Source organism: Trachemys scripta, chromosome 8, assembly GCF_013100865.1.
Source record: "Trachemys scripta elegans isolate TJP31775 chromosome 8, CAS_Tse_1.0, whole genome shotgun sequence".
NCBI lineage: Eukaryota > Metazoa > Chordata > Testudines > Emydidae > Trachemys > Trachemys scripta.
Window position 1 is genome coordinate 6,199,706 of NC_048305.1, and position 18,438 is coordinate 6,218,143.

Here is an 18,438-nt window from a genome sequence, read left to right on the forward strand (position 1 = left end):
CCTGGAGGGGGGCGGCACGGCGGGGCGCTCCGGCCCGAGAGCGGGGCCGCGACTGGGCTCGCCACCCTCCCCGCGGCGCTCTGGCCGGTCGGGGATTGCAGCCCGTGGCCAGGCTCGGCGCCCTTCCCTGCCGCGCTGGGGAGGGGGCGGCAGGTGGCTTTTTTGCCTAGGGCGGCAAAAAAGCCAGAGCCGGCCCTGCCTAGGGCGCTGGCCCTGGTTCTGGCCGAGCACCGCCGGCCCCAGCGGCGCCAGCCCCCGGCCGAGCACCGCCAGTCCCTCCCTCCCTATTTTCCCGGACATGTCCGGCTTTTTGGGATTTCGTCCTGGACGGGGATTTGAGGCCCAAAAAGCCGGACATGTCTGGGAAAATCCGGACGTATGGTAACCCTACTGAAACCCAGGGGAGCCGCCCCAGGACGGGCACAGCAGCTGCTGGGGTACAGTGCTGGCTCTGCCGCCTGGCCACAATCCCTCCTGGCGCATGGCACAGGGCGGGCCCTGCCCCTGCCCCTGCTTGGAGTGGGGAGGACTGTGGCTTGGCTGGGGGGGTGCACTGCTAGGGGCCAACCCCCCAAAGCCCCTATAGACTCATGGCCTGGTGAGGCGCTCCAGAGCCCCTATAGAACCACATGGCGAAGGCACACAGCTCCCCCTACCGGCCCGCATGGGAACTACCCGCTTTGAACCCCACCACGTGCCTTTCCCGGAAGTGGCTGGGTGATCACGTGGGTGCCGCGCGCCCGGATCACGTGACGGGGCGAGGCGGTGGCTGCTGGGCCCCGGCTCCCAAGATGGCGTCGCTGCTGCAGTCGGAGCGGGTCTCGTACCTGGTGCGCGGCGAAAAGGAGATCCGCGCGCCGCTCTCCCAGCTCTACTTCTGCCGCTACTGCAGCGAACTCCGCTCCCTGGAGTGCGTCTCCCACGAGGTAACCCCGGCGGCCGGGCCGCCGCCAGCCGAACCGGAGGCCAGCGAGGAGGGCGGCCCCCGGCGCCTATTGGCCACATCGCCTGCCGCTCAAGCCTTCTGGTCCCTCCCATTCGCTAGCACTCTACGAGGGGGAGGAGCTGAAGTAGCTGTCGAGCCCTGTGATTGGTTCAACTACATGGGGGCGGGGGGTTCGCACCAGGCTGGCTTCTTGATTAGTTTGTATCGCTGTCTGTCGGCCAGCTTCGTCTTCTGATTGGTTAAGGCATTCATGGGGGGGGGGTGGGAGCTATTCAGGCCCGTCTGGACTATAGGGAGGTGGCCTGGCTTGGCAGGGGCTCCCCCATGTCCTAGGCAGGCGCTACCTGGGGGGGGCCCACCTGGCCTCATGGGGGTTGGGTCCCCTCCCCCCGTCTCGATCTGTGAGGGCATCAGCCCCAAACAAGCCCCCTCACTCCAGCCCCCCCACCTCCCATTATTGGCCAAGGACCCATGGCCTGAGCTGGCCAGAAGGTCTCCTGCTCCCCTCCCTAGCAGGGTCTGGCCCTTCCCTTGGTTGCCTGATATTGCCCCTGAGGCCAGGGATAACCCCGGGATGGCTGCTGGCATTGTAGGCACAGCACAGGGACCCACTGTGGTGTGGACAGAGGAGCTCTGGCCTGGGAGTCGGGAGCTCCTGACTGCCACAGACTCACTCCATGGCCATGGGCGAGGCCTGTGCTTGGCTGCTTTCCCTCGCTGTCAAGCTGGCAGGAGGTGTGATGCTCCCCAAGCTCTCAGAGGGGTGGTGGGAGTTGTCAGGTGTAAACCTCTCCCCAGACAAAGCACTGAATGCAAAGTGCGGTAGAGTAGTGTCCTTTTTCAGGAGATAATGGTGGGTATTGTCTGTCACAAATAAGCTTGCATTGGCCTCTGGGACTTGCTCTGAGTCCAGATTCAGGGTTCCGAGGTAAAAAAAAAAATTGTTTTCATCTGGACTATCCATTTTCCCCTGTATTTGAAATCAAAGTAGATTTTTGCAGGCAGGAATTTGTTTTTCAGGAATGAAAAGGTTCATTCAAAATCAAGGCCTTTTCACACTTAAAATCTAGATAGTGATCAACTGAGGTTATGGATAAATGGGTTACCCTCTGTCCAGAGACTGCTGACACTTGAAAATCTATCCTGATCACCATGTTTCTATCAAACAAAACACAAGAGAGGTGTTTAATAGTTTGCACTAGTTATTTTAATTAGTGAGGTATCAATCCCAAGGTTGCTGATTTGAGCACTGCAACTTCTTGACAATTATATTCGGAGGTGGCTTTAGCAACAAGGTCATAAGAAAACTGCTCTGATTGTGTTTTATGAAACATAAAATACTAAAGGCTTAAGATGTGAGGGAAATATTGTTTTCTATATGCAAATTACAACTTTTTCGAAAAAATGGTTATATGTTGACACATCCTAACCAAAAGTTGGAAAAATAATCTTAAAATGATATCAGAGGGATAGCCGTGTTAGTCTGGATCTGTAAAAGCAGCAAAGAGTCCTGTGGCACCTTATAGACTAATAGACATATTGGAGTATGAGCTTTCGTGGGTGAATACCCATGCATTCGACGAAGTGGGTATTCACCCACGAAAGCTCATGTTTCAATACGTCTGTTAGTCTATAAGATGCCACAGGACTCTTTGCTGTTTAAAATGATATTCTGCCAAAATTCCTGGAGTCAGACTGCTGGTTTGATTGCGTTCTGAAGTATCTAAAGACTCGTAAAGCACTTAAAATGGAGATGAAATAATCTAATGTAAGTAAAGCATCTGTTTGGTCAAATATTTCAGCATTTGTTAACAATGTAAAAGGGTTAGTAAGTTGGCTGCATCTCTCATGCTGTTTCACTGCAGCGACTGGGCTAGTCGTCACATATTAAGACAGGAAAAATCTGTATCGGCAGGTCCAAAACCTGAAGCAGTTTCGCAGATTACAGTTACCAGTTGTTAATTTCAGCTCTGTCAATAAAAGGATGTATAAGGAGATATAATATTCCCATTGATATGTTCTGTAAGATACAAGATAACTATACAACACTTTCCAGACTATTAATTGCTGACCCATGCAGTTGTTATGACAAAATAAAGTTAGACACATGGTGATCATATATGGAAATAGAGTAGTCATATAGTTGGAAAATGATGAAAGGCAAGAGTCCTCTATTGACTTAATTATTCAAGTTCAGAAACTGATGGCTATCATCTTGAGGCTCTTGTAATCTTTAACATATCAGGGCCCAGTTAAACTTAGCCAGTTTCCTAGGTAGTAGCATTTAATCCTTCTTGACAAGACCCTCTTCTGTGGTAAGATACTAAAGAGAAACTCCTTGCCAAGCCAGGCTGAAAAATTTCAAACATCAGACATCTGTCTTACATCTTCACTGACTTCACATTGCTGTTATGGTCCATAAAACATTTTGAAATCATGCAGCAAAGTGTTTCAGCTGCTGCTGTCCTGGCCAGAAATACACACATCATGAGAGATGAAGTGACTTCTTTGTCTGTTGTTCACCAGGTGGACTCTCACTATTGTCCCAGTTGCCTAGAAAATATGCCATCAGCTGAAGCTAAGCTGAAGAAGAATAGGTAAGATTGGCTGCTTCTGTACTGCAATGTCTCCTCCTTTAAATCTCTCCTTTTTAAAGCTCCTTACTTTGAGCAATCTTTTCTCCAGCATTAATAATCCCCTGACCCATCTAGGTACTGTTCGGCCCCATCACCATAATGCCTGAGTTTCTCAGTCTCCCTCCTGAACTGTTATCCTAAGTTTTGTCTTATTTACATTGTGATCCCTTGTGGACAGGGAATGTGTCTCACTGTGAAGTGCTATGTATAATTTTTGGCACTATAATAATATTGTGTTCATCTGCCGTCACGTTTATGTGTTGTAGATGAGCTTTGGAATGAACTTACATCCCTAGTACTGTTTTTCAGTGTTACCAACTCATTCTGTCCACCCTTTGGCTGACTTTATGAAATCCTGTTCCTTCCCTTATTAAATCTATATGAGCACAGTGTTTTCTAAAGCTGCTGTGTGAGACCAGAAAGGCACATTTTAGTTCTTTAAGAACATTTCTCTAAGACTCTTATGTAACACTAGAGTTCTGGCAAGGATCCTTTAATCTCATGACTTTCCCTTGTCTTTGACAGGTGTGCTAACTGTTTTGACTGCCCATGCTGCATGCACACACTTTCCACCAGGGCGACAAGCATTCCTGCTCCACTTCCTGATGACCCAGCCAAGACTACAATGAAGAAAGCATATTACCTGGCCTGTGGATTTTGCCGCTGGACTTCCAGAGATGTGGGCATGGCAGACAAGTCTGTTGGTAAGTAACTCAGTATTCAAGACAGGACAGTGAGTAATGTTGGAAGAGAACATTTGTTCTGCGATATTAAATAACAAAAATTGCTCCCAGGTCTGTTGTGCGTGTTACCCTAGTTAAAACTTACCCACAGAGTCTGAGCTTGATACCCCATCCTCTTGGTAAAAAGTGATCTTGCCACTTAGGAACTCTCCGAATTGAGAAGTGTTAAGATTAGTTAGTTAGTGGTACTTCTCACCCTGTCGTGTAAAAGTTCCAATTGAACTAGGAACTCTTTTTTTTCACCCTTAATCAGAACTGTTCTCTGTATAACAAACTACCATTATTTCAGATTCCTAAGTAGATCAGCTTGACAGCACAGATGTGTGATGTACTTTGATAACTCCATCACTTCTGTAAACTGGCACTTCTATTAAGATGTCAAAATATTCATATTTTGAAGCCTTTTTAGATTCAGTATTTGAATTTAGGTTTTCCTTTCAAGGCATTTTTCAATGTTGTATATTAAATCCCTTGCCTAGCAGGGAATATAGTAATTATAGAACCTGCACAGTTTTACTGTTTAGATTAGCCTGTTAAGCCACAATCCTGTAGCTGACTTGACACCAGCAGATCCCTGTGCCTGCCCAGAACCCCTGTGGCTATAGTTCAGAGTGAGTGCAGGATTGGGACCTTCGCTTGCAAACTCTGAAAGGCAGAGACACTGTGGTTTATTTGTTAATTACCTAACACACTTGCGTGTTGCATTTAAAAATATTGGATGTCGAAGTGGTGGATAGGCTATGTTGAGTTTGTCCTGCAATGGAAACTTATTTTGGGATCCGTTAGTCTTGCCATCTAATCAGAATTTAAGCTCTCTATTTTATATTGTATTCCTTTGGCTGTCATGTAACTAAATCATTACTACACTCTTCCTAGTGCATGGGTTTTACTTACTTTTGTATCATTTAATTTCCTGGTGTTTCACTTCACGATTAAAGCACTGTAAATAATTGTTTGAATACTGTATGATTAGACTAATGGCAATTTTAATTATGCTGTGAAGGGAGTAAGATCAGCTTATGATTCTTCAGTGACCTTATGTAAACTGGCAGGTGGCGTCCAAATCTGGGACTCGTTTATGGAATGGTTTTAAAAACTTCATCAACAGTTCTTGTTCACACTGAGACATCTTCGGGGATACTTTGGGTAGAGGTGGAAACTAGTTTACATTAATTCATCTGGAAGGACATTGTGATTGCCAAAGAATTATGACTTGTGAGAATTATGACTTGTGAAATAATTACATCTCCTGTCAACTACATAAATAGCACTAGTTGGGCCCTTTGCTGTAGATAATGTGATTCTTTACAAGTTTAAAATGCTGTATAAAAACTGATCAAGTAAGCTACTTCTCCATGAAGCTTCATGTGAATAGCCTTCCAAATAGAGGAACCTCATGGATCTTTCCAAGATTTCAGCATAGCGTTTCACATGATCTGTGCTGCTGTTGGTGGCAGCCACTAGTGTGGGATTTTAGTGTTAAACAAGCATCTTATTACAACAAACAGGCAAGATTTATCATGACAAAATTGGAAACTTTGCCTACAACTTCTCATCTACAGCCTTGTCATGGAAAACATGGATGTTGAGTCTTAGGAACAGTTGTTCTAGCTGCCCAGAGAATTGAGCATGAGACTCTTCTCCTTCTGAGGACTGTTACATTTTTGCTTTGTTTCAGCCAGTGGTGGTTGGCAGGAGCCGGAGAATCCACATACCCAGAGGGTAAGTGAAGGGGACAGGTAAAGCTTAAACCTTAGGAGGGTGGCATAGGACAGAAAGGCGCTGGTCTTACTTTTGGATCAGTGAATTTTGTATCTCAGTTATTCCTGAGAAAGCAACTGTGGTTACATGTAGTCATAAGGTCAGCGTCTTGGCTGAATTCAGCAGAAGGAAAGCCCCTTGGAGACTGCCAAATCCTACCACAGGTGTAATATTTTATATAGTGCCTCTTGTCCTGAAAGATCCCAAAGTTCTGTGCAGAACACTGTTGAAATGCCACCAACTGGCACAAAGCATGTGGTGAGGGAAATGTTAGGGCCAAACCAATACCCTTATGAAAAGTGCCATGAATATTTAACATAACATAGATGCAAAACCTGTAGACATATCTCCACTGCTATGATGATCAATACCTCCCCACAACACACCTTTCAAGATCCATGGGTCCTACACATGCCTATCACAACACATGGTGTCCCTCCTCTACTGCACTAAATGCCTCAGCAACAACAATGTGGGTGAAACGAGACAATCACTATGCTCGTGAATGAACTCTCACAGAAAAATAAGACGAAAAACACCATATCACCTGTGGGTGAACACTTTTCACAAAGTGATCGCTCCATAGCTGACTTCTTAGTCCTCATCTTCAAGGAAACCTACACACCACCTTCAGAAGATGAGCCTGGGAGCTTAAATTCATAATGTTGCTAGACACTAAATATCATGGTCTTAATAAAGACACTAGATGTTTGGCTTATTACAACAATCTGTAACCCTCTAACTTCCCTTTTCAGTCCTACACCTGCAGAGATGTTAATGGGCCACTTCACCTTGAAGGGTCTATTACAATGTGTGTTAACTACTTATAGTAACAATCTGTTCCACCTTGGATTTAGCTGTACCTTTCCCAGACCTGAAGAAGTGCTCTGTGTAAGCTCAAACACTTGTCTCTTTTACCAAGAGAAGTTGGCCCAATAAAAGATTTTACCTCACCCTCCTTATTTCTCTAATGTTCTGGGACCAACAGCTACAACGATGCTGCAAACATGAATATTTAATGGCATATATCAGACATGACTTTGCTTTCTTGGACTTCATCTGAAAGTTCCACACACAGAAACTAAGTTCCAAAGAATTGAAACTACATTGGAAGTTGGGATCTAACTTGGCAGGAACACTTATTTTTATTAACATGCAAACTGTTTGAAAAAACGCTTGTTGGCTGTGTGAACAGAAGTTGTTTCCTGGTCATCCCCTCTTCTAGGTCTGGAGCTCTCCTGGTCCCCAACATAATATATCTTACTATCCTCATCCTCTATTAAACACAGTTGGTCTCTGAGAAGGAGATTCCACTTGTATTTCAACACCAAATTGTTCTCAACTGGCCATGCAGTATTCTCCATGACTTTGGAGAGTGTCATGTGTTCCACCCCATAGCCTGAAAAACGTCTCCATTACTGTGGTAGCTGGGAAGTGAAAGTGGGGTAATGTGTTATTTTTATAATAGAATTGGTCTCAAGATGAGCCATGGTAGAGGGTGTTGAGGAGCAATGAAACTTCTGCTCCTGTTGCCCGTTGTGTGGTAAGATTCAGAGACATCTACGCTTCCTCAATGTATTTCCTTCAAAATGAAACCAGTTTTGGCAATGGTAGAAAATACTTTATGGGAAGGGAAACCCAACAGATGGATGAATGCCATTGACCTGTCCGGCATAGTGTTTCACACAGCACATAATTGATCCTTTTTTTCCTTCAGATTAACAAACTGGTTGAGTATTACCAGCAGCTGGCTCAGAAAGAGAAGATTGAGCGGGACCGTAAGAAGTTGGTGCGACGCCGAAACTACATGCCCCTGGCCTTTTCGGTGAGCTGGGACGGTGATGCTCCTAGAGTAGAAACAGTGGAGCACAGGAGCAGGGCTTCTTTACTGCCTCAGTTTTGAAGATTAGATGGATAATAGTGCCTGCCAGAAAAAAGGAAGGAAATCGGTCAAGAAGGATTTGAAGTAAAAAAAAAAAAAAAAATTAGAACTGGAAGGGACTTTGAAAGGTTGTCCTGTCCAGTCCAGTCCCCTGCCTTCACTAGCAGGACCAAGTACTGTCCCTGACAGGGGTTGGTTTTTTTGTTTGTTTTGTTTTTGTTTTTTTGCCCCCTCAAGGATTGAACTCACAACCCTGGGTTTAGCAGGCCAATGCTCAAACCACTGAGCTATCCCTCCCCCCCAAGAACCTATATTTAGTCACTCAGGCCTATTCGGGGGGAGGGGGTGGAGAGGTAGGATCAATAATTTTCCCTCCAAGAATTTCACTAATTCCCAGCCCCTGCATCTAATAATCCCTGAAGGATCTCCAAAATCTGCTGCACGGACGGTGTGTGAAGGGATCAGCTCAGCTAGCAGTGAAATGCAGCCGCTTCTTGTGTGAGGACATTGCAGCAGTTCTGCCCCTGTGTAACACAGCAGTGTTTTTTAAAGGATAGAAAGAATCTCTTTATATTTTGAAACTATATAGGGGGAGGTTAGAGAGAACACAAATGCCAGAGTTGGAATTTAGCCAGGATACCAGGGTTAATACTTCTCTATACGATTCTGTACGCCTGTTCATCAGATACTTGCCAACTCTCCTCCTAATGCAGGATTGACACATATTGGTTATCTGCTAAAAGTCTTAACTGAAGTTGGGCTTAACAATTTATCAGCCCTGATTAGTACATTTATTGTAACTACTAGAGAGAAGCTTGCTTCATTTAGCAGAATAAGTCTCTGTATGCTTGCAATCTTTTGGTTAACTGTATAACCAGCCTGCTCTGTGCATTTGCTCTCGTCTTATGGCTGCATTTTTTGTCTCCGTTGCTACCTGCTGCTTTTTGGGGGCTCTTCACAGCAACACACAATACACGTAGTGGTAAGTCTCTTCCGTTTCTGCTAGTGTTAAAGCTCTTGTAGAGCAACTTGAAACCACTCACATACCAATAGTGTGTCTGAAGTCCCGCCCAGTTTGATTTTTAACATCGTTCTGACCTTCATTATAAACCTTGTAATTTAATAACGTAGGGTTTCTTTCTTTGGCCCTCAGACACATAACATGTTTGAAAAATAGCACTTTCCGACGTATTGGCTAAGACACAGTCCCTGTGTAGACTAACATGGCTGCCCAGTATGGGTGTCGTCAATAAGCTTCCTACCAGTCAGCCCAACCCATCAGATGAAAAGCTCTCATTTAGCTCCAGGTGAAGCAAATTCTTGCCTAATAGGATGAGCCTTGCAGCAGTCCCTTGAAGGTCTGAGAAGTCAGGTTCTTTAGGCCTCACAGCAGCAGGTCCTCCACCTTTAGCATCCTGTCTCCAGCTAAGATATAGTAAGTCAGCGAGCACCTCAGCTGTCCTTGCCCATTATGGTCATGCCTAGAGGTGGGTAGACTTAGATAGCCAGTTCCCATGCCATCCAGAACTTGAATCTGTATTCCACTTTCTCCATCTACTTCTGATGGCAGTGCAAACCAAAGTGTTTTAGTCTGCAATATGCTCACACTTACCCACTTCTGCGCTAACTATAACTGAGTTGCCTTCAAGAGTACAACTGAGTTCAGCACATAGTCGTTGTTCAGCCTGGTGGTTAAAGTAAAGAATTAAAGCTTGACAAATCTTTGACAGTATACTTCTGCCCCTCCTGGCCCACAAGTTTTTTACCAACAAGATTTGCAGAGAAAATCTGCAAATTATTGAGCAGAGAAGAAACTTTCCATTTGCTTTCATTTGCTTGGCACCCTATGCTTGCCATGCTGTCGCAGGCTTGAGCTTGCTGCAGGCCTGTGTCCTGACAGACAGCGGATCTGGATTTGGTGGTACTGTTTTCCTCCTTGTAGGACAAATACGGCCTTGGAACCAGACTCCAGCGTCAGAGGCCTGGGATGTCCATCAGTGCTCTTTCCGGACTCTCGTGAGTTTTCAGGGTTTGGTACGTTGTCGGTGGGAAGGATGAAAGGGATAAACTGGAAAATAAAGGTATAAATTGAGAAAGATGAATAAGTTATCTGATATTATTGGAAAAGGGCTTCATCTCTAGAGTAGGTGGAGAGATGAGATCATGTAAAATGCCAGGGCAGAGGGAGTGAGATCACTACTCAATCTCCATGCGGTCACTCATCCTGTAATTTACCCTGTTGTTCCTAAATATTGCATAGATTTCTGAATAGAAGTTAATGAAAGTCAGTTACTTCAGACCGTGATGTGAGTTAAAAGGGAATCTCAGCCTTAACGCTGTTTTTTTTCGTTTGGAGTGTAATCTGACACTTTATTCCGGTATAATATTTTCAGTCATTAAAGGTGTACCATGTTTAATGACTCCCTAATTTGTCTTTACTTTTTTTTGCTTCAGCCTGAAAGAAGGGGAGGACCTGAGGGAGATAAAGATTGAGCCCGCTGATGCTGTAGAAGAAGTGGAACCTCTGCCTGAGGATTATTACACAAGACCAATAAATCTAACAGAGGGTAATGGCTTACATTCCATTTTGTTTCTTGTGCTGCTACCAGCTAACCGTTGAGAACAGCCTAGACTTTGTCCACATTAAATGATCCTTCTGGGTTTTTAATGTTTGCATGGTTTTATTAATTGTATTGCTGGAGGTGGTGCAGTGACATAACTTAGTAAAGAATGATGAAATCTTTGGCTTTTTACATTACAGCATTAATTGCTTGAGGTTAGACTTCATTGTCTAATAAGAAAAGTTGAAATGAGCCTCTGTAAAGTCAGGACTGTCCTCTTGCATACTTGTGATTGCAGTTTGTTAATGACTTTATTTGCTTTGGAAAACTGGCAGCATTTGGAGGAGGAAAAGAGCAGACGTCCTTGTTAGTAATAACAGGAAATGAGGGAAATAGCTGTGCCGATAGGGAGTGGACTTGTACAAAGAGCTTTATAATAACAATTGTGCATTTCTTTGGCATAAGTTTTAAATAGTTTATTTACACTCTCTTGGATTATTTAGCTGGATTTTTCCTCCGTTGGCAAGTCTTTGTAAATTGGCTGAGGAACTTTGGGAACAAATAGTATAAAATATGAAGTTCAAACAATAATCTAGATTTTCTATTTTTAGTTGTGCTACTTACGCACTGTGCCAAATGTCCATCCTCTCCTTTCAAATCCACAAAAGCAAATGTCTAAGAAATCTGCACTGCTTTAGGAATACACCTTTTGGGTAATCTGGTGCATGAGTCTGAACTGGGCAAACTCCTTGGATCAGAGACTGCTATTTCTGTCTTGTACCGTGCACTGCTCAACTGATTTGAGAATGAAAAAAGCAAAGAAAATTGTATTTTCCCTGGGGGAGTAACATTTTTCAAGGCTGCGATCAAGTGCTATTTCCTATTTATGCCTAATACATTTTGAATAGTCATGAAGTGGCTTTAGAAGTCTGGTCCCCAGTTTTATGGCTCGCTGTCATCGTTATCATACCTATGTCTACAGTGCTTGGGCCTTGCTCTTTCTTTGTATAGCTGTCCTATCTTTGTGTCCATGCACTACTGGAAATCTTAATTTTTTTGATCAGGGCAGTCACTGGAGCAGTGATGTAAAGTTCCTTAAATGTAGCAAAAGTATACCGTAATCTCAAACACACTGCATGATTTAATGCAACTCTAGTTGAGAATTAAATTTGGATTTTTGTTTTCAAATATGTACCCAGTGACTACCCTGCACCAACGTCTTCTGCAGCCTGACTTCCAGCCAATCTGTGCTTCCCAGCTCTACCCACGCCATAAGCACCTTCTGATCAAACGCTCGCTGCGCTGTCGGGTAGGTAACCGGATACAGAGAGTAGCTTTTTCCTAGGCTTTGGAATCCTAAATTGGAAAACTAACTTGCAACTGCATTTTGTCTCTGAAAGTTCCAGCCTACAGTAGTGCTCAAGGATCATGAAATAAGAAAACGTCTAACCACCAACTAGATCAGGGCCTGGTGAAGCAGACTAAGCCCACTAAACCTGTAGGGCAGGGTGAGGCACATGGCTGGAGACTAAGGGCCAGATTTTTGAAAGTGTTTAGGTGCCTAAAGAAGCAGATAGGCACTTAACTCCCAGTGACGACTTGCTTAGGCACGTTTGAAAATCCCACTAAGCACTTGTTTGCATCTTTATGGATTTAAATACCTTCAAAAATCTGGACTTAAATGCCTTAACTAGCTGTTAGATTGGGAGTACCTTATATAATTGGTATTATAAAATGGCCTTTGGTTTAAAAAAACAAACCTAGTCAGTAAACATGGAAAGTCGGTTACCACTGATGTGACCCAGTGCACAATACTGATTCTCAGACCGTGTCCCAACAGAAAAGCAGAGGACTGAGAACAGGCATAGAACCCGGGAAGTCTTGAATTCGTATCCTGGTTCTGCTGCTGATTCACTATCTGACCTTGGGCAACACATCTGTTTTCCATCTAGCAAATGGGGATAATCTTTATCTAGCTTCCAGAAGAGCTGAGGATTAATTAGTTCACGTTTTAAAGTATTTTGAAGATGTAAAATGATATCCAGGTGCTACATATTATCAACAGATAAGAATACAATTTAATTTCATCTGAAGGAAAGGGTTGTAGTAACTCCGGTTTAGTGCAGATTTGTGACGAGATTGTAGTCTTGCATTATGTAGTTGCTTGTCCATTTGTTTTTTGAAAATGGGGAGAGAATCCAAATGCTTAGGTTTTCAAGATAGCACTGGAACTGGAAATTTTCAGTTTATCAGAATTTCGACCAAATTCAGGACAATTTGTGTGTACTAGGTCCTTAGGCCAACCGAATTAGTAAATAGAACATCCAAACTGTGACACTTGCAGGTCCTAGTCTTTATTGTGTGGTTGTACACAATGCGTGTTTTGGTGATGTTTATAATATCTTTTCATCTCTTTTAGAAATGTGAACATAATCTGAGTAAACCAGAATTCAATCCAACATCCATCAAATTCAAAATCCAACTGGTTGCTGTGTGAGTATGCTGGGAATGGATGGGGGGAGCAGTAGCTTGCTGTGTATTAATATCTAGTTTAAAACCTACCTTTTAGGCCTAGCAGTGGTCTTGATGTAAAAAATTCAGGAATAACTGGGGGTGTAAAAAATAATATGGTCACTGAAACTAGTTGTGGAGACACAGATGCTCATGCAATGTTTCCTTAAGTAACCCAAGAATTTTTTTTTTTTAATAGATCTAGCAGAATGTTGTATGCGGTAGTGGAGTGTTGCCAAAGATTAAGTAGATCTACGAACACCAGCTATGAAAAATTGTGGCTTTTTCATTTAAAACTTAAGCAAAAACGATGATCTTTGATGCTTCAGCATTGAGATGTTGTTCTCGGTGGCATCATGCAAATGAGCACAAAAGCTATCCTAGCGTAAACAGGTTTCAAGTAAAATGCGTTGCTTTGGGGGACAATTACAGCATACTTGTGTTTTTTTTTAAATTACCTGGAGGGGAGGTATTATGAGGTTATCTTCAGTGCAATATTACTAGGAGCTCCTTTGGCACTTCGCTGTACAGTATCTCTTTAAAGCAGGTGATCTTAATGTCAGTTAATAATTCCCTTTAAAACTTTCTAGAACAATGTTACATTAGTTTTTTGAAATTCCACTTTAGTCAAAAAGCAAAAGGAAATTCACTATCTCTTGTTTAAAAAAATACGGTTGGAGTTGATAGGATTTATTTACAGAGCACTGGATTTGTCTGTTCTGTATAATCCTTTTGATTGAAATGTATCTTTTTAAACAAACTAAAGCATACAGTCTAAACAAGTCAGATGAGTATCTTTGACTGTGTAGGTGGACTCTTGACAGAAAGGGTACTGGTAAGAGCAGACTCAGGTTATGTCTTTCATTTGTAGCAACTACATCCCTGAGGTGAGGATCATGTCCATTCCCAACCTGCGCTACATGAAGGTCAGTGCTTCTCTTTTCATGTCCCCTTAGGGTGGAAAGTAGAGTATGAATGGTGGATCCACAATATTTTAAAAAGGTCTTCTGGCATGATTAGGGACTAGGTTTGTGATGGCATTAGCTTCATGTATCATAGCTAAATGGAATGGAGTTAAACAGCAACTACTGCAGTTCAGAGACAGTACCATAACTAAGGGGTGGCAAGATCTACCAGTGGTGTCCTTATCTTGGTCTGGGACGAGGTGGGCAAGAAATCTTTTCACTTCAAATGAGTTGACTACAGTACAGTATGATACTGGTGAATGTCACAGATGTGCCAGTATATCGGGGGAGTTGGGAGTCAGAGTAAATTCCTAGCATACTTTTTCACTCTATAAAATTGTAATAGTGAGGTGGAAGTGCCCTTCATAAGTGCAACATGGCAAAGCATCCTTTTTCTGAATACATACGTCCCATGAGGAGGATGGATGGTATACAGCAGCAGCGTATTCTGTAGATCTTCAGGAAATTAATGTGACATTGTTTTGAAGGCAACATTAGCCAGCTGGAGGTCAGCTCTAGAAAGCAGAGCTCTAAGAGTGAAAGCTGCTTTTTTGGTGTAATTGGTTCCCAAACTGTGCATCCTGCCTATGTATCTCACCAGGAGAGCCAAGTTCTTCTGACTCTGACCAATCCAGTGGAAAACCTCACCCATGTCACACTGATGGAGTGTGAGGAGGGAGACCCCGATGACATCAACAGTACTGCTAAGGTATTGCACCTTCTTGCTGTACAATCTGATAATGCAGAGACCTATTCCAGTGCACTGTGCTTTCATATGGGCTGGGCTGAGCAGCACCCAACTTCTCATAAGCTACAGGAGGATTCATGTACATCAGTCTCAGCGGTGTGTCACGCTCCTTATGTGGGAGGTTTAAACCTTAAACCTAGGGCATTAATACCACCATTGTACAATTTGTGAATCACCTTCAACAGGTTTATTATCAGCATCCATAACTCAGACGATGTAACTTTCTAATCCAAGGGAAAAGTGTGATAGTGACCATTTGATAAGGAGGAAAACCAGAGGACTCTTCTCCTTTCCCTCTGTGGTGCCCCCTTGCTTGACTAGCCTTCAGAAAGGAGTGCCTACTCTGATGCTAGATATGCCGATGGTGGGATGCGTTTCAGCACTATCCTTCTCCATACTGTTTTGCAGGTGGTGGTTCCTCCCAAGGAGCTAATCCTAGCCGGCAAAGATGCCGCAGCAGAATATGACGAGTTGGCAGAACCTCAGGATTTCCAAGATGACCCTGAGTGAGTTTTCCATCTTTCATGCGTGGGGGATAACGTGGCATGCAGTATTTGCTGATGTTCAGCAACTTCCTCTTCCGTTACTCTTCCTCAGCGCATAGGCGTTTGTCAAGCCTGAGCAATGTAGGAGTTCTGTTTTTTCAGTCTGTGGTATGGATCGTTCAGGAAACATTCCCTTCTATATAGGTTGTGCGTTGCCATGTCGGCTTGCAGATTGAAAGCAGCTGTTCCCGCTGTCTGTTCTCTGGAGAACCATGCTAGCTTTTCAAGAAGAGTTTACAACCACTCGTAATACTTGAAAAACTGGATCGTTACTAGCTGGTATTAGAATAACTTAAAGATCTGTCCAGAAATGTTGCATCAGTCCCATAAAGAGAGAAGCTGCTTGAGACTTGCTGATCTAATGCTCTGCTTCTTATTTTGCAGCATTGTAGCCTTCAGAAAGGCCAACAAGGTGGGAGTTTTCATCAAGGTCACTCCACAGAAAGAAGAGGGTGAAGTGACCGTGAGCTTTAAGATGAAGCATGAGTTTAAAAATCTGGCCGCTCCAATCCGCCCCAGTGAGGAAGGTGATCAGAGTTCTGAGGTTATCTGGCTCACCCATCATGTGGAGCTCAGCCTTGGCCCACTGCTCCCATAATGGCTTCCAACAGCTGGATCCATAAAGGTGGCCACGGGATAGACTCTTTTGCCATGACAGAATGCATCCTGTTGAAATGGTTTGTGAAACCTCCTTTGTGATGTGCACACGCACCACAAATTCCCGCCAAGAAATGAGGAGGAGGTTGCACGAGTCAGGGGGGAAGGTAACTCTGTTGTCAGATGATTTGTTCTGCTCTCTGTAATGCCTACTATGTGAATCTGTGGCTTTCTCACAACACCACATGCTTGTTTAAGTTACAGCACAAAGAAGGCCATCTCTAGACCTGTGTTATCCCTTGCTGAAGTCAAATTAGCATTACCAACAAAAAACCCTCAAACCCTTACGTTGGCTTTCCTCTTCTCCATATAGTCCCGTGACACCAATATTTAAATACTCAACAAAACAAATCCTTTCTCTGGTAGAGCCTGCTGTTCATGAGCAAACACTCCAGGGCTGTGGCCCTGTCTCTTCGGTTACAATAGCCATCTGTTGCAGCAGCATGATACACTCTTACTTGCTTCCCATCCCCTATTAAAATCTCATTAATTTAAAATTTTCTTTAGCCCAGGCACTCAAAGGCGTAACTTTTTTCTTTTTCCTCCCCTTTATGAAAAAGAATGCTTTGCTCTCTACAGCTTGTTTGGGAGGCAGTGGATCTTAACAATTTGCTTCTTGTGTTGAAAAATAGTCTACTGTAGCTCTTGTGGGCTTGGCTTATAATTTATATCATTTTAAGCCCTTTTTTTTGTTGGAAAATGTAGGTTATTATGCCTGGTTTTCTAAGATTTGGGAGGACCAATAGGTCACTGAAGTGAAAATGCTGCTGCTTCAGTTTTTATTGAGGCTAGGACACTACTGAGTGCAATTTTTGCATTCAATAAATTATTTTCAGTGAATGGTGAAATCAACCAAAGAATATGACAGCTCAGATCATTTTAATACACACAAAACCTTTAAGGGTTCAGGAGTGTGCTCAGTGTGTTTACTAGTGACTTGGGGGAGTTGTGGGCTCCTTGAGCAGAAAAAAATTAAAAGGAAGAAAGGCTTATGCTAACCCTCCGCACTTCAGAAGCATATACCAGGCCATAACATAAGTGTAACTTATGTGCTACCATAAGGCTTATTTTGGCCGCAAGTCAGATCTAAAACCAGTTACAAACAGCATGTCCATGACTCTTATTGTAACATGCCACCATTACCACTAACTACAGTACTATAGTGCAACCAGTGCGGGATTTCTCTTCCTACAAAGATTATTTTTCAGTTGCTCTTAGTTAAAAGCAGTGACTTTTGTGAAACATCTCCCTGAATGAGCAGCAAATGCAGACTACAAAAATCTTTATCTTGGGGCTTTGACATGCAACCTGAAGATAACCAAGTGGCCTTCAAGCCCTTCCAGATATGCTCTGCTTAGTTAAATAAGGAACATGTGTACTGTATATGACTCTGCTGTTCTGTAGTGTAAGATGTGTGGCATCTGGGAAAGGAGAAAAATGCATAGTTTTAACTTAGTCAAATATTAATGCAATGAATAGACTGGGGCATCGTGACATGCAGAAACTGCTACCCTTTTTGTGTCTAGAGGTAGTCCTATTGATCTGCATCCTGTTTGACAGCCTTTGGGAAGGAGCTGCACCTTATCTGCTAGTTTGTGCCATGGATATCACAGCAGAGAGGGGCTTAATGTTTACAAATTTGCATAGATGATACACAGATGTACAGCATGAGTTTAAGTGTAGCCAGTATTTATTCATAAATGTATAGTGTTAATAAGTGTCTGCTACTGTCTTATGTAACCAAATAACAACACTTAAGCTTTGAGTTTTCTTCAGTAGCCAAAGTAACTGGCAAACTATCAACACTATCTATCAAAAACCATCTTTTCCAAACTAGTTTTTGGCTGGCTGGCTGATATTTTCAAACTGGATAGTTCACCACTTGTAGCTGAGTTTAGAGCTGGGATGTTGCTCTATTGAACTACACAAGAAAGGTTCTTTAGCACCTAGTTATTGTTTTAAGAAAATCAGATGTACTCTGGTACTCTGAACTGCTATCTTGAAAAGTAAAGGGCACATTGGCTTTGAATGGCTTAACTAGTCCGGTGAATTTCTTTTCCCTTAAAAGCTTATAGGAGATAGGAGTAACTTTAGCTGTTTTCCATGCATATTTGTGCAAAACACCTCACTTATTCCAATGGAGAACAATGGAAGCACTCTGCCGTTATCAATGTTAACTCCATTAATGACAGATTATTGTGTAGCCTTATAGCTTAATTTATGTGGTGAACTTAAAATAAATAAAGCAGACAAAGCTGGCTTTTTTATCTTGTGCAATAACAGTATTAAAGTGCAGTACCACGTTAATGCTCAATGTGTATATGAGGTAGGGATCATTCCAGTCATCACTTACATGAGGGTGAAATTTCAACCAGAGTTGAGTGACTTCTCTAAGACTGTAAAAGTGTGAACAGAAGAGCTGGAATCAAGAGCTCCTGATTGCAAATCCCATGCTTGCTACTGGATTATACTGTCACTCAGCT

The 18,438-nt window shown here is 43.2% G+C and overlaps 1 protein-coding gene across 2 annotated transcripts; it reads left to right on the forward strand.

Moving 5' to 3' along the window:
* Positions 1–742: 742 nt before the first annotated feature.
* On the forward strand, positions 743–18,214 carry DCTN4 (dynactin subunit 4). Of its 2 annotated transcripts, XM_034778765.1 has the most exons (14): positions 743–926; positions 3,473–3,543; positions 4,108–4,286; positions 6,004–6,047; positions 7,804–7,911; positions 8,930–8,950; positions 9,911–9,984; positions 10,423–10,535; positions 11,729–11,838; positions 12,949–13,022; positions 13,912–13,966; positions 14,607–14,714; positions 15,162–15,259; positions 15,683–18,214. In XM_034778765.1, the coding sequence occupies exons 1-14, from the start codon at positions 792–794 to the stop codon at positions 15,894–15,896; spliced, it is 1,404 nt and encodes a 467-aa protein (XP_034634656.1). In that variant the 5' UTR covers positions 743–791; the 3' UTR covers positions 15,897–18,214. The 2 variants fall into 2 exon arrangements, with proteins under 2 accessions (XP_034634656.1, XP_034634657.1); XM_034778766.1 differs by lacking the exon at positions 8,930–8,950.
* The last annotated feature ends 224 nt before the right edge of the window (positions 18,215–18,438 follow it).